The sequence below is a fragment of the Neopelma chrysocephalum genome, unplaced genomic scaffold (genome assembly GCF_003984885.1).
Source record: "Neopelma chrysocephalum unplaced genomic scaffold, ASM398488v2 Primary Assembly neopelma1_44, whole genome shotgun sequence".
NCBI lineage: Eukaryota > Metazoa > Chordata > Aves > Passeriformes > Pipridae > Neopelma > Neopelma chrysocephalum.
Genome location: NW_020897703.1, coordinates 15,243,202 through 15,259,736, shown reverse-complemented (window position 1 = coordinate 15,259,736; position 16,535 = coordinate 15,243,202). Strand labels below are relative to the sequence as shown.

Below are 16,535 nucleotides of genomic sequence, written 5' to 3'. Positions count from 1 at the left end.
CTCACTAATTTTCCTTATTCTTCTAGAATACATGATTTTTTGACAGGGCAGTTTGAATAAATCTCCCAATGCTGTGAAGAGTTTGGTGTCTGAAACTGGTTTCACGGAGTGACTGTGAAACAGAGTATTTCTGTAAGCTTCAGTGGAAGAAAGGTGGTCGGTGTGGAGGGAGATGTAAGGTTACTAAACTGTTCATTGTTTTAAAAGATAGCTTAGAGTAACTGCAGGTAAAAGTGTAACTTTGGGATTTGAAAGGAGAACGAGAAGGCTCTCAGGAAAGCTAGGCTGATGTTTACCAGATGAAGGCACCAAGCTGGTTAAATTCAGGTTCTTTCAAGTAGCTCTGACTAGCACTAGTATGCAGTTTTCCTGAGTTTTTCACTTCTTTTGATTACTTTTATAATGAGTTATATTGTATGAGAGGTAGAACCCAGTGGGTTTTAGGGAAGTGTTGCTGACAAGTACAGGGCGAGGAGGCTGCAAACAGCATGGGCATTCATGTGACCTGTGCAGTCTCAGCATGGAAGTATTACATACATGCATTGACAAATATAAAATAGTGCCTTAACTGTACAAATTTAAATGAAAGCCTGATTTAAGCTGATTATAAAGAAGAGGTCATGTTCTGCATATGCTGTCCCCCACATTCTCACCTAGGCAAATTTGGTATAATCCAGGTAGTCTGTATGCCTTTCTGTTCTTGATCTCTTCATACATTGTTAATGCCCAGACGTTGTATCACATTAAAAACTATGAGGACAGAAAGTCAACCACTTTGGTTAGTTGGTATGGTCTTGTTTGATGTCAGTAGGTGTGTCTTAACTGATCTTCTGTTTGTGAGTCTGTTTGGAAAGATTCTGTGGAAAAAAAAATGGAAAAATTTCTTGCTGTTAAAATTCAAAGCTTTCAGGTGTATGTCTCCTCATCGACTGTAATGTATGGTTGCTAAATGGGATTTTTGTACCAACATATCTTATATAAGACCCAGTTCTCAGAAGAACAACTTTGTTCCTTCTTATTCTTTCATTTTTAAAACTCTTTGAGAGTACACACAGTCTGGCTCATGGGTGATTTCTAATTGCCTTTTCATGGCAATGAGTATCTGCTTGAACCAGACAAGCATGGCATGATTCTTGATGAGTTAAAATTAACTTCTGTTCACCATGGTGAACTGTAATGAACGCTAGTTACTTATTACCAAACTTTCTCTCATCTCTGCATGACTGGCCAAATAGCTCTTCCTGAGTTTCATCGCTGGTTCAACACTAGTGAGAGATATAGCCATGCTGCTAATGAACACACCAGGTCTCCAAACAGTAATACCATATTGCCAGTTTACACTGTTCTCTTTACTGTTCTCTATCCTGGAATCAGCATATCTCTGAGCAAGATTGCAGCTTGAGTTACAAATTGGGCAGCGCAGAACCCTCATGAGCAGCAGCTGCTGCAAAGATCTGCTGAACCTTTGTTTTTCTTAGCTTTGTTGTTCTTTAGCTGATACTGACTGGTTTTGTGCAGCTCTTAACATGCAGGAAAGTTGAGTTGTCATCTTTCATACTGGTTTTCTTTCCTGACACATTTTCTCCTGTTTGGCCCTTGGAGCATGTGTATTGTGTGGGAAGACAGCATGTGGACCCCAGCAGAGTCACCCTGAGTCATTCCTCTGAAGATACTGGTAAAACAGAAAGCTCCAACCTACTCTTAAAAACACCCTACTATGTCAAAGCAATATGTAGGCAGTAGTTAAAGCAAGAGTACTGATCAGTTACTTGGCATGGTAAGAATGTGGGTAGCCAGATGAATCCCAACTGTCCAGACCTTGTCTGGACTCTGAATGAACAAAGTGTTTTGTGATGGTTTTAGCTACTCTTGCTGAATTGAAAACCTTTCTAGCCTGCATAGTATTGTGTACACAGCCAAACATCTCTGATTGCTCTACAGTAAAATAACTTTTTAACTAAGATGACAAATCTCTTCTGACGCTGCTCTGAGCTCATTTTGCTTAGAATATTGTCTGAACCAGAGCACAATCTTAAGTTGCTTGTGGGTAGCAGTTACTGAAGGAATAAATTATGATTTTGGTACTTGATTCCTGATGTTATTCATGCTGTCATTGAGTGGATGCTGTAGGACTAACAAATATTATCTAATATGCTTATATTTCAGTGTTTGTAGTTTCAGCAAGCAACTTATAATCAATCAGTTTATCGAAAGCATTTAATAAAAAGGTTTTGGCAAACTAATGATAGTGTATTTGAAGAACTCATAGACTTCAATTTATGGATTAAAAAGAAGGTTTAATTAACTAAGTCTCCATAAATTTACTCACAACTCATGTCTTAGCTCTTTAGCAGAACATATAGAAGATTGTCATCCCATCTGCTTTTGACAAAATATTATCTGATGTTGTCCTTTCTAATGCTTAGTTATTTTATGTCCTCAAATTGTTTACTGTGTTTGTGAACTCAGGCCTTTGAAGTTGTACAAGATGCAAAGCTGAAGTCTTTGGAGTGCCAGGTTAATACTGATCTAACTATTTACAGAGGAGCTATAAGAAATGGAAAGGTTACGAGTGTCATTCACCATTGTAGGCTTGCAATGTAAATAACAAAAAGTGGCATTTGCTCAGTTTTCATTTTCAAGATTTTCATGTGATCACAACAGGAAGAAATTATTTGAAAAAGGATTTCATCAGTCTTCTAAACCTGATTCATACCCTCATTTTTATTTTCTATGGGCTGTACTCTGTGGCTGTAATAATGCTTTCTGTTGTCAAGGATAGGCTATTCAGTCAGTGTTCTCCCTTTCCTCCTTTTATTATGAAGTATGTCCTTTCTAAAACCTGTGCTCTAATTGAAAACAGGACCAATGCCTGTGATGTGGCACTTTTTTTGCCACTTTTTTTTGCTTTGTAGTCAGCTGAAGTTCTCCAAGTCTCCTCTGAAGTTGCATCATTTGCAGGAAGGAGGCGAGGGAGAAAGAGGCTGGCCATTGGAATTTTCAATTTGACTGGGTTTTTATCTAAAAGAGAGGGATGTGAGGAAACTTTGCCCCAAAGTACACCTCTAAGAGTTGCCCATTCTGTGGAGGGAAAAGCTGTGCTGGTACAGTAGTACCACAGTGAGTGACAGTTGAGGTGGATGGAGGCAGTTCAAGCATGGGCAAACATTCTGCCACTTCTCAACCACTTTTCTTTTCTCTTAGAGGATGTATCTGTAGCACCAGGATGTATCTGTGCTGTTACTGGCACATATTTTGTAGTGCTACAGAGTCAATATAAAAGCAGAACACTGTGAGTTTCTGATGTATGTGGGATGTAAAATTCATAGCACTACAAAAGCATGGGAGTAAGTTAACTTACCAGCTTGAAATAGCAAATGACTTTTGAACACCGTGTTCCACAGCCATGATGCAGCTAGGATCTCATTAGTGTTCAGCTCGGAGGAGGTCACTGTGGCTAAACACTTTGGGAGAAACCCAACACCCATGTAAGTGAGCACATTCTATTGGTTTTATCAGTTCTGCACAATGGCAGAGTTTGACCCATAATATGTGACAGTAGAGATCATTATTAAGAAAATTGGATTAAACTGAAAACTGTTTAAGGCTGATTTCACAGATGTGGAGAAAATTCTTATGGTGCTTTTTATAGCAAAGTAAAGTTGATTGGATTTTTGGTGGTGGTGTTTTTCCTCTCCATCCACTAATGGGACCATAATACTTGAGTCACTGAAAGCTGAGTCCTTGACAGACAGAGTGCCACCACACTTCCTTAAGCTGTGTGATTGTTATGGATTTTAAAAATTTTATATTACTCTAGGGGCATGTGGGCATGTTCTCAAAACTAGGCCAATGAATCCCAAGTGTGATACCCCTACTATTAATGGTAAATAAGCCACCTAAAAATCACTGGGTGCCTGGCAAAGAACTGAATGCAGATGTTCTGTGATGCTTTGTGGGCTTTTGAACTAGTTCTATTTTGTTCCTGTGTTTACAGAAAGTTTGGGTAATCTTTCCCCCCCGAAATATCTGCCATGGCGTGTCGTTAAACACAGCTGCACTTATTTTTAGTCATCAGAAAGAGGCCTGAGGAAGGATTTTTTATACTCTGATACTCTGCTTGCAAAGATTGGAACTATAGTTTACAACAAATGCTTTTCCTACTTGGAGAATAATATGAACTCCAGGCAAATGGATCTTGATATGTGTTCTCTGTTGCTCATATGAAAGTTTTATGTGTGCCTGGAGATTTTCAGATTTGGAAGCGTTATTGTTAGCATAACATAGTTTCTTTGTGCCAGTGTGCTATTATCACAGGCCTTTACATATGCATTTTGCCATAACACATTACTGATACAACTTTTTGCTGAGTATAATTACATTCTACTAGGAAATATGAATTCCCTCCATATCCTGATATCTGTTAAAAGACTCTCCTGAGGTTTGAGCTTGGATTGTGAAGGTGTCTCTGACCTTTTATTCTTAGGTTTTTTTCTATGCACAAGAGTGTAAATACTACTATTCATACCAGTGGCTGCAGAAACAGCTAATGGGCAGTAACCGCTGATGAGAACAAATTGAGTGAAAAGCACAGCTGAAACCAGTGACAGCTTGATCAGAATGGTCTCTTCTACTGTACATCAAACATGAATAATTTCCTGCCTGCTCCATCATTTTAGATAAGTAATTGGAAATCCTATTGATCTGCACAGGGCTTAAAATAACACAGTCTCAGTGTCAGGCTGTGATTTCTGCAAAGATGTATTGTTCCTAATTAGGACAGGAGCCACCCATCTCTACAGCAGCTGAGCTTGTATTGGCACCATGTCAGGAAATCCTCTAATGTGGGGCTGGTATGGGTGAGCAGAATGCCACGTGATGCTGAGCTCACTGATAAAATTGAAGTATGGGGGTTTAATGTCGCCCTGAATACTGAGTTAATCAAGACTTTATATTCTTTCTGTTGCTGCATTTTGCAGAGATCTTTCATCAGCTGTCTAAAAGAAGAGGGTAATGAGCATCACCAACCAAACAATCGGAGGAATCAGCCTGAGATGCTGTTGAAAGATCATCTCTGTCTCTCCCAGTCCTTCTTTCCCTGTTTCATTGCTTCTGTGTGGGTGACTGGTTCATTTGACTCTTCTCAGTTCACAGTGGGTCTCTGCTACTCCTCTTATATTTGCCATGTGCTGCTTAGTAGCTTAAGTCCTTCTCTGGAGGGCTGAAAACATAAGAGGCACCAGGATCTGAAAAGGGAAACAAGCTTGTTCTCCCACTCAGCAAGAACCGAGAAGCATCTGTTCAGAGCAGAACAGTGATATAGACACAGCAGCTGGCCAAGCTGAAACTCAGAAGATGAAGTACAGCTCTTTATGTACTGAATTTGCTATAATTAAATACTTAGCTGTGCTGCAGCTTGAAGACCCCAGTACATGAAGTGCTACAGACCAAAGTTTCTTCAATTTAATGACTATTTTGTGTATCATTCCATAAACTTCTCAGGTAAAAATTGTGTAACTCATCTGAAGTCTCTCACGCAGAAATATCTGTGTGTCCGGTCTGTTGTGTAGCATTGTCGTTAAAAGTAACTAGGACAGCCTGGGATATGAAGTCCTATTAGATTTCAATCAAGGTCTAAATCCCAGAGATAAATCTTGACTTCTGATGAAATGTAGCTGATTATCATACTGTGGCTGATCAACATGTGTGCACATGTGTGCTTTCACACTCCACTGCCTCTTCATTTATATGTAAATCGCAGTGATATTTTTTTCTTACTTGTCAGTTTTAGAGCATCCTTTAAGGCAGTAGTCCATGGTGTTTTATAAACAAGCTAATTCTCCCATCATCTTTATGTGGCCAACAGAATATATCAGTACCTTGTGCTCATCATTAACAAAAAGTGAATGATGTAAGGAAATTTGAAAATTTCTTGGATCACATAAGTTAATGTAACTAAATCCAGAATTTAGAACTTCTGGCTCTTTGTCCTTTGGTCTTGGTCATTTTTTACTATGTATAGTAGAGAACAAATGACAAATGTTTTTGGGGCAGAAGTAAGTGCAATTGTTTTTGGTTTTTTTAAGGAAAAATTTTAAAAAAGGAACTTTGAAGCATTGCTGGCAGTAGTATTGTTGGGTTACTTGCACTAAATAGGATCTGAATGTCATTAATACCCACCTAGATGCAATTACCTATTTTCTGTCATGAATGCCGTATTGAAAGATGTCCCAGTACAGGTGGTTATGGTGCAATATAGAATACTGTTGTTTAACATGGACTAGGTAAAGGAGATAAAGACATTCATTCTGAATTATTTAGACCAGCTAGTATCATATTGTATTGTCCTTGGTCATACTTTGAAACTTCGGACTATTGTACTGAGGTAACAACATGACTTCAGTGTGTTTCATGTACAGTATGTTGGTCACTGGGCAGTGCTGCAGAAGTTAAGGCAACTTGCAGTAGCACTAATTTCAGCTACACAGTTTCTGCTCTCACTGGATGTGATAATAGTGCCCATCATTCTGCTATGCTTCATTCTGAAGAGTTTGTCAATAATTTCCTTCTTATGTGGAAGAATGTCTATTCTTTCCACATGATCCCCTTCTTTGTCTCTTTTTGTTCCTCTCAGGGTCCTTTCAGAAGCAAACACAGCACATTTTTGTCAGTTCTCAGACAAATACAAATAAGCATTTTACTCTTACACCCATCCGTCTCTTTCATTATCTCTCTTCCTTCATCTCCAGGTTCTTCTTTCATCCTTGGTGCAAGACAAGGGATCAACTTGCCAGGAATGATATATTATATAATATATATATTATATTATATATATTATACAAGAGCCTGGACTTGGGCCCACTAAGTTGAGGGGAGGGAGTGTAATCTTAATGAGTCTGTGTATGGGTCTGTTGCCAACAGTCTCTCAAGTACTGCTTTGCTGGCTAGATAAAAGGTTAGACAGTAGAAGAAAAACCTGTGTTACTGTTGATGTGTTGCTGCTGATTGTTTAGTAGTTGTTGAAAATGTGTTATTTTTATTCTGAGTGTTCAATTAGATTGGTAATACAGTAAGTACAGGATTACCTCACACAGTGGCTCAGATATTGTGGCAACATTCCTGAAAAAATACCATAGATTTCTGTAAGAGTAGATTGGATCTTAAGGGGTGAATTTGTTTTTGTTTGCCTTCATCAGCCACATTACTTAAATCAAAATGCTAAACTGAGAGCTTCCCACAGCCAGGTGCACAACTCTGGTTGGGACGCATTTAATGAGGGAAGAATGCCTTCCATGAGATTGTGTTGTTTTGTCCAGCTATCAAAATCTTCCAGGGCCTCAGAAAAATCGCTACAGTCCAGAACCTATTTTCAAAGCAGAAGCTAACATTTAGTTTCAAATTGCAAAGATCTGAGAAATGCTGACCAAAGGTTTCAGAAAGGTAGAGCACTTGCAGCTTAAAGTAATTTCCCACTATGAGATCAAGTCCAGCTGTTTCAAGTTAGATACCCAAGAACCAAAGTTTACACCATTCATTATGAGAAGCTGGGATTTAACTACTGGATAGTTTTGAAAAATTCTGGCAAGCATATTTGCAGATTTAAGGGCCTGAATGCTTTTCTGAGTATTTGAACCTAAGATTTATTTGCATATACATCGTATAGGCACTTTCTCCTTCGTGTAATCCATTCTCATGCTGCTTTTTCCAGTCCCTGTTATTTGTGTGGTTGGTTAAAATGCTTCCATTGAATATTTTTAGCAGTGAAATTGATGACAAATGGTCTAGCCTTTCTTCCCTTTCCTCGGTGTCTACAAGTAGAATTTCTCTGTGTATTCCACCTAATAAACTTACGATTTTTTCCCCCATTTCATATTTCCCCCATTTAAATATGAAATAATTTATTTATACTGAGAGTTTATTTGCTTAACTACATTTTTCTGTCATTTTCTGGTTTTTTTTCACTCAGCTTCTGCTCAGCCCTAGGTGCTTAGATATAGCCTTAGCTCTATCTGCACAGCTAGCAGATCACTGACCCCTCTTAACATTGCTGAGCAATAAGTGAGGTCCTTTATGCAGCTTTAATGGAGAATTCCAATCCTGTCCTTAGTTTGCCAGACATGAGCAGGTTAGAAAGAGGTCTGCTTTTTCAATGAAGGCTTATTTCCCATATCTAATACACACTAAATGACTCATTTGCACATGAAACTGCTTTGGATACCAGAAGCACTCTTTTTGGCCTTGCTTTCTTCCTGACTTCTGCAAGACTGGACCATCTGCATCTCTAATGCTGCTTTTTTGGCTTGACTTCTGTGGAAGTCCCCAGAGGTGAATTTGGTCCAGTGAGTGAAAATATAAACAGAAACCTGTAGAAACTGCATCTACAATTCTGGAGCTATAAATTTTAGACATAAAGACAGTTTGGTGTAAACAATGGTAACTTTATGTACAGGAGTTGTTGATTTCAAGTTTGAATTTGATATAATGGTTAGAACTGCAATAAGCACTGGTGAAGTAAAACAGTGCTGACTAGAATTCGGTTTTGATATGCATGAGAGCGTCTCCTTGAACAGGAAAGTGAGGTATTGCTGTGCCATGTAGGGCTACTACTGGCAGAACACATTAGACAAAGCTGCGACTGAAGAGTTCTGTCTGACAGAAGCAATAATGTGATGGGATCTTTGCAAACTGGAAAACAGTTTCTTTTTCTAATATTCTCTCCATAAACAGAAGACGTAACAATACAGCTTTATAATAAGGTTATAAAACATCAACTTCTCAATAAACTATAAAGCATATGTGCAGTTTAGTGTAAGAAGGCACAAAATAAAAAGGTAGACTTACTATGAAATGCCCATTAGGCATTTAAGGCCAGTGTATTAGAAATCACTGGTTGATTTTTGATCAATGCTGTTATACACATAAATCGTTACCACTAAATGTTGTGTTCTGGGTTTGCTGTCTGTACATACTTCTTATTAATACTAATTTAACTGATTTTATATTGTTGTAAAGGATTGTGGCAAATGTGATTGCTTATTAAAAGGCTGAGACTGGTATCTGTAACTTCTCCACTGAGAGAAGTGTGGGACCCCAGTCCCATCCCCTAGAATCACAGAATCACAGAATCAACCGGGTTGGAAAAGACCTCCAAGACCATCAAGTCCTTGATCCAACACTGCCGTGGTTACTAGACCGTGGCACTAAGTGCCACATCCGGCCTGAGACACGGCTGGTGCCAGGAGCTGCGCGGGCGTTGTCTTGGTTAAACGCGCCATCTAGTGACTAGCGGGTGATAGTTAATTTAAAACAAAGAAAAAGGACATAAAGCCAATGGAGATTTCAATGAATTTTTACACCAGCGGGGAAAATGGATGGAGGTTGACAAATCCTTATATTGCCTTATTTTTCTCCCCCTAATTAACAGCCATTACTAGATCACTGTTTGTTTCAAAAAATGCCATTGTTTCTATTGTCTGTTCTCCACTTCACAATGCTTCAGAAGTCATGTTACAACATCTGTTACTGCCTGCATCTGAAATGCTGATTCTCAAAAACTTGGTTCAAATCACTAGAATTGTTATGTTGGGACACACAGCCAAACTCATACCCACCCCCAGTTCTTAGAAAATCCCGTAAGAAGGTGAATCCTGCCCCACATGTGCCATTTTTCAAGTGCCACTGAAGTTTCACTTTAATTGAACGGTCTCAGACTCTTCGGTTCCACACAGCACTTCACTCGCATTGCTGATACCAACTGGACAAAGACATCCTTAGTTGTGTACACTGAAACAAATCCTTTGAGATTGGCTTTGGGAGAGAGGGCTTCAGATGGGAGTACCTAGGGAGCATTGCCTGGCTCTTGGTACAGGTTTGTGTCATTTAACACAGGAGAGGTTGCAGCTCACTGTCACAGCCTGGGAATGTGGTTTGAAGAACATGGTGCTGCATGTGGATTGCACAGTAATTTAACAGTTCTCGTACATGCTCTTACCTGTGCTAATATGGGCATACCAAACCTGTACTGGAGGCAGCTGAGATGGAATAGCTTTATTTTTAAAAAATGGAATAAAGTAAGTTTTGTAATTAATCAGGGAAGGAGTTATATGAGTCAACCAACACCTGCCATCTTTATAGATGGAGTGGAGAAATGCACACTGAGGATCTATATTTTCTATATGCAATGTTTGCAAAATTAAGTTAAATATTGAAAGCAATATTCTCGTGTTGTTTCTCTCTGGAGAAACCTGTGAGGTTCAGTCCAAGCCAGTATTACTGTGAGAACCAACTTACACATGTGGATCCCATCTAATCAAGTACTTGTCATCTTGATTTATTAAGGTCTTCTTTGAAATTCGTTGGCTTAAGGAAAGTGTTATAATATTTCTGTCCCTGTCTCTTCTAGGATATTAAACACAACGTTGTTTGAACTGTACGAAGCTCTGGGCAATTTTCCTGCCTTGTGGGTCATGAATGTGCTTCTTATGGTTCTTCAAATTCTGCACTGTCTTTGGTCTTACCTGATCATAAAGACAGCCTACAAAGCTATTTCAAAGGGCAAGGTAAGACAGCATGGTTCTGTTTCATGATTTTAACTTTTTCAATATCCATACAGGTCACTTTTTGGTTACTGGTTTTTTTCTAATCCATAACACACTACTGAAAACACATCTTATTTTATGTAAACTCTTCTTTCCTTTCATGGAAACTTTTTTCCACTCCTAACAATTGTCAGATAAGTTAATGATACTCTTCATAGTGATTACATTTATATGTGCTTCCACACTTCTTTTTTTGTAATCTGGTACACTGAACCAAACTACATTACGGAAATCAGATTAAAAAAAACCCAACAACTCTCTCTTACTCTGCTTGTTTATCCTTTCCCTTGTGCTGTGCTGGAAGGCTGGGAAGTGGAACCCCTTGCAAGTAAGTTTCTTTCAAGTTACTTTGGAAAAGATTTATTTTGACAAGGCTGGTGTTTGTGTTTTGGTTTGGTTTTTTAATTTGTAGTTTCTGATTGGTATTTTTTCCATTGTTGATATTTATATATTTGAATTAAGGCTATCTTTAAAGGCCATATTTACTTCTTGGCTATGCATTGCCTAAAACCATTCAAACCCACTTTTATCTGTAGTATCTGGGTGCTGTTATACTGCAACCTTTTTTACACAAAATACACACACACATCTCTATATCAGCAGGATAAGCAGCTCCTCTGTCACCATTCAGGATGCATACTTGAGAGTGTAAATCCTTCACCTTGTAGTTCTAACAATTGCACAGGAGAAAATTTAGATTGTACAAGAGCAAAGTTAGACATTTGCAGTAACGCAGTGGCCAGGTTAAAGATGCATATGTATGACATATACACAGAGGATTCTTCTTCCTTCAGATCTTAATTCCTTGCTGGCAACCCCATTCTTTCCATTTCTGCAGTAAAATAAGAAGTATTTTCACGACACCTTACAGATATCTTACAGTAAATTTTTGTCCTTAAGTATTATTTTGTTTTTGTAGTACTAGTATCCACTTTTGGAACAGTTGAGCTGATAAAGGAATTTATTATCATTAAATTTGTAATGTAATCCTGATCATATATTTGTTACTCACTGTTGTTGTACTTAGGAGTTTTCTAAACCTATATATATATATATATGTATATGTATATATATTCTAGACTACTTCTACAGAAATTACTCCAGTGTGTTCTTTTGGGGATAAACAAAGAGAATTAAGTACTGCAAGATGTGTTGCAATCATATCAGGTTTTAAGTGCAAAGACCCTGGTATGTTGCTGCACTTTAAAAATAGAGCAGATCACATGTTTAAATGAAGTGGCTGCAGCATAGAATCTTTATTTGATTGTTTAGCTTTGGGGCAGGACTTTAGCAGAAGAATCAGCAGTGAATCTAATATATTAAGAGAATTTAAGTTGATGTAGAATTTTTTAATCATCTGGTCTGCCCTTGAATTGATCACAGGTGCTCAGTACCCTGTGCTGAGACTATTCTCTTCTGTCTGATAACAGTATAATTTTGTGTATTTCTGTACCCCTAACAGTTTTAATATAAAACTCCCTTCATATGAAAGACACTGAAGTAAACTGTTAATTGAAGCTATGTAAGCACAAAACCAAATTTCTGACATCTGCTGAAGTTCATGGGTGTCATAATTGTGGGCGTGCTAGACATTGACATTAAAAACTGTACTTATTAAGAGGTATATGGGACCTGTGTTTCCTTCTTTCACTGGTCTCAAGCAGAATAGTGTCACTTAGGTGTTATGATATTGTAAGGACAAAACTGGGAGCCCCAATGGCAAATGGCTCTTTCTAAGATGAGAGCTGGAGAGCAGAATTATCATGAGGACTTTCTGGAGTAGGGGAGGATTACTGTAAGCAAAAAATTATATGCAGTGGCCCTGCTCTTTAATGGTTTTGAGGAAAAAGACTTGACATATATTTTGCCCCCTTTATGTCCCTTCACTATAGTAAAGTCAATTGTAATTGCCTGCTGTGGCAAACAGCACAGCATGGAGAGATCTGGAACAAACTGGGATGCTCAGCTATACAAACAGGAGTAGAAGCAGGCATGAAAACTGCATTCTTAAAGCTGCACGCAGGTTAAACTTCAGATATTTTTCTGTTGATGCTTTTTTTGTACTTCATCTGGTGCACTCTTATCAGTTTTGGAGATTTTCAAGGAAGTCAGCTGGATATTAGCAGACAATCCCTATCAGCTCAGGTCGTCTGTTTCTGAAATAGCTTTCCAGTGACACCATGGGGCACACAGTTGAATTGCTCTAGTAAGTTTGTCATTCCTATGTTAGGGACTGAACTGGACTATGTCCACAGTTTGCAAGCCCCATTCTCACCATTTGTCTGAAGTCAGAGACTGGAGTTACCCCGTGTAGTGAGTTATGTTTCAGCCAGTACTCCTGTCTCCTACTGCTAGTGTTTAGAACTGTTCCCTGGAGCCATGTGGTCTCTCAGGAATGAGCTGGGAGGTGAGGGGAAGGAAGTTGGGTTGAATATTTTGTATTACTAGGTCAAAGAGAAGCACCCCAAATAAAGGACAGGAAATAAAGTTGTAGTTAGGAGAGCAGAGGGACTGAGGCTAGGTTGAATTTGGGAGCTTGGATGTTGGTTACTTCAGTGTGTGCACAACCCTTTGCCTTGAGCACTTGGACACATTACCTTCAGTGCACGAGTTCTAAGTTCTCACCCTCCCTTTGTACATGGCATATGTGTGTACAGACATCTGTGTTTGAAGTGAGTCCAGACAGGCAAAGGAAGAGAAGTGTGCCAGAGCTGAGATTACCTTCAAAGCTCAAATTGAAAAATGTGTGAATTTCTGATTCTCTTGAACCAAAAAGCTGAGATGTTTCCTTACAGTCACCTACTGCTTGCTTCTTTTTTAACTTCTACAGGTAGCAAAGGATTCCCGAAGTGATGTTGAGTCAAGCTCAGATGAGGAAGAAACAGTACCTCGCTCAAAGGCCCCGCACAGCACTACGGCCAGTAATGGGACCAGCGGTGCCAATGGGACAAATGGGTATCTTACTGGTGGCACTTGCTCAGAGGACCATTAATCCTTGAGTTCAATCATGAGACACGAACAGAATGAACTGTTTGCTACTGGAAGTAAATTATAAGTAGTGAATGCGGTTTCTTCATATATCTCAGCATCAGAAAAAAATATGAGTATCAAAGCATTCTGATAGCGCACTGCCATATTTCCTGTTTGTGAATGAAGACAGCACACCATTCTGTATACGTAGGCATGCTGTATGTGTATGTAACTGACACAATGGGAGCAGTATTTTTACTTGTACTGTCTTGGAAATATTATTTATTTTGTATTCATTTGGGAAGTTCTGGACAAAAGGGAATATCCATTCTGAAACTTTGTATCTTGGATTCTCAGTGGTGGAGAGCATCGTGCTCAGATCTCTTCTGTCCATCCCTGATGCTTTTGCTGAATCTGCTATAAGTAATAGTTGCTTAATTTGTTACTTACAGTAAGATAGAGCATAGCTTTTTAGATTTTAGATCAGCTTCAGATATTTTTGCTATCTTTGTGTTTTAAAGTACTGGTTTTGAAATTGCCTATCAAATCACAGTGACTGTTCCTCCAACATAAAGTTTTAAAACACTGGATCAATATTTTAAATAGTAGGTAATGTGGTTAATTAGCAATTTGGGGGAAAAATGTGGTAATTGTGGGATATTATTTTAGCATAATTTAAAATTCAATTTGGTGGTTAATTGCATTAGAAGTAGACTTGATTTGTTGTGCAAATACCCAAACGCATTGATGTCAACACTTAGGATAAACTCATTCTTGCTTTTTTTTTGGCCTTTCAATTTTTTACCTCTACAGATTTCAGCTTTTTGCAGAGATTCCATGTAAAAAGGTGTTTGTTCAAGTGCACCGTTGTGAATCCAGACCTCACACATGAAATTGTTCTTGCACGTTCTCATGATTGAGAGCAGGGGTGTAAAGGGAAAAACAGCACACAAAAAGTTCGTTGCTTCCTCAGACACAGTTCAGTCTAGATATTTTTCTTAAAATTATTGCCACTCCCTCGGTAAGGTAAAGAAGAGAAGGCAGAATGCCGTACATTACTAGAATTAGTTCATTTTAAATGTGTGAAAACTGGAGCAAAATTCACTTAACATAATTCACAGCAACTCTTGATTGCTCAGCAGTATTTCATCACCTCTACAAATAAAATTAAGGGTGTCTGTAAAATAATTTTGTACTCCTTTTTTATCCAGGATTTACAAACAATGTCCCAAAGAAGACAAAGTAACACCCAAAGTAAACATCTTTTTAAACATTATATACATACTTCTTCCAGTTTCTAGATCAAAGTTTGATGTAGGATGCTAAGGATCATACAACTCTTGCAGGACACCTTTCTGTGATTTGTGACAGCAGTGCCAAAAGTAGGCAAGGTTCTTGGGTAGCAGACTCTATGCAACCTACTGTTCAACAGTGCTGTGTGTGCACACAGAACCAATGTGCTTGTAGACCAAAGACTTACATATATATATATTTAAAAAAAAAAGTTTTAAAAAAAGAAGGAAGGAACAAACCAGGGAAAAAAATCCCAAGTGTGTCTTCTGTATTCAAAGGGATTGGAGTGCTGTGTTCAGCTGGAACTCTGAGCCAGGAAGTCTTTCTGATTCCTTCCACCTATGCAAATAGCAAAATATACATGGCTTCTGATGCCATAAAACATGTTTAAAGACTCTATTTTATACAGACTCCAGTGAAGAAAGTTGTGTTGTCACTTCTTTCTTTTGAAAACAGATTTGTCCTATTCCACTGGTCGCTCTTGAAAACTTCTGAAACCTTTATTATCCATAAAGATTCTTGTGTGTTACAAAAAAAAGTGTGCTAAAAAAAGTTGAAAATAAAGGTAAGAAAACTGGAAAATTATGAATCATGGAAGAACATCTATCAGTTTTACTACCTACAGAGCATCTTTTGAAAAAATCAGGTAACCTTGTAATTCAGCAGCTGCAGCTTATATGTCCATGAGTATATCTGAGGGAACAAGGGAGCCTTATTTAAATCTCTTTCTCCCCCAAAAGTTTCTCTGCCTCTAATTTTTCTCTTCTGTCTCCTGTGCATTTGATTTCATAACCAACAGGGCAGGTTATACATGTGAAAATATACCAATTGCAATAGAAAGAAGCCCACCCATGGTGTTTGAAGTCACAGCTGTGTAGTAATTACTGTCAAGATGATACCAAGATTTTAAAATAAAATCATCCTGGGATATATTAAATGAACATTATAATTTGTGAAATCTGACCTGCTAATATGGTAATTGAGAATATCACTTTAAACACACCCTTCCATGGTGTTGATTACTACCTCCACTGCATAGATGGTTACGAAAATGGCATTCTGGCAAAATACTTTGTCTTACATGAGAATATTGCTCGGAACTGTCAACAGGCACAACATAGACAACATACTGCTGTGTTGGTGATACCAGAGCAGAGAGCAGTTCCCAACAACAATCCTTGTGCAAGAGGCCTTCAGTCTCTGTTGGTCCTCCCCACCAATGCTCTGTAGTGTTGATTCAGATTTACAGTCAAGGCTACAACCCTTGAGATGATTTACCATCACTGGCTACATATGCTTTTAGTGTATCATAGAATCATAGAATGTTAAGGGTTGGAAGGGATCTTAAAGATTATCTAGTCCCAAACCCCTCTGCCATGGGCAGGGACACCTTAAACTCGACCAGGTTGCTCAAGGCCTTATCCAGGCTGGCTTTATCCAACTGCCAGGGTTGGGGCATCCACAGCCTCCCTGGGCAACTTGTTCCAGTGTCTAACCACCCTCACAATAAAGAATTTCTTCCTAATATCTGGCCTGAATTTTTCCTCTTTCAATTTGTATCCACTACTCCTTGTCCTGTCACTACAGTTCCTGACAAAGAGTCCCTCTCCAGCTTCCCTGTAGATCCCCTTCAAATACTGGAAGGTTGCTATGAGGTCTCCACACAACCTTCTC

At 38.6% G+C, this 16,535-nt stretch overlaps 1 protein-coding gene across 2 annotated transcripts in view; it reads left to right on the top strand.

Annotated features, from left to right (window-relative positions):
- CERS6 (ceramide synthase 6) overlaps positions 1 to 16,239 on the top strand; it is a 114,966-nt gene extending 98,727 nt beyond the window's left edge. The window contains exons 9-11 of one of the 2 annotated variants that reach the window (XM_027678671.1): positions 10,403 to 10,559; positions 10,903 to 10,926; positions 13,429 to 16,239. In XM_027678671.1, coding sequence (XP_027534472.1) covers positions 10,403 to 10,559; positions 10,903 to 10,926; positions 13,429 to 13,590 — 343 coding nt within the window. In that variant the 3' untranslated portion in view covers positions 13,591 to 16,239. The remainder of the gene's footprint in view (positions 1 to 10,402; positions 10,560 to 10,902; positions 10,927 to 13,428) is intronic. The other variant, XM_027678672.1, reaches the window with a different exon arrangement.
- The last annotated feature ends 296 nt before the right edge of the window (positions 16,240 to 16,535 follow it).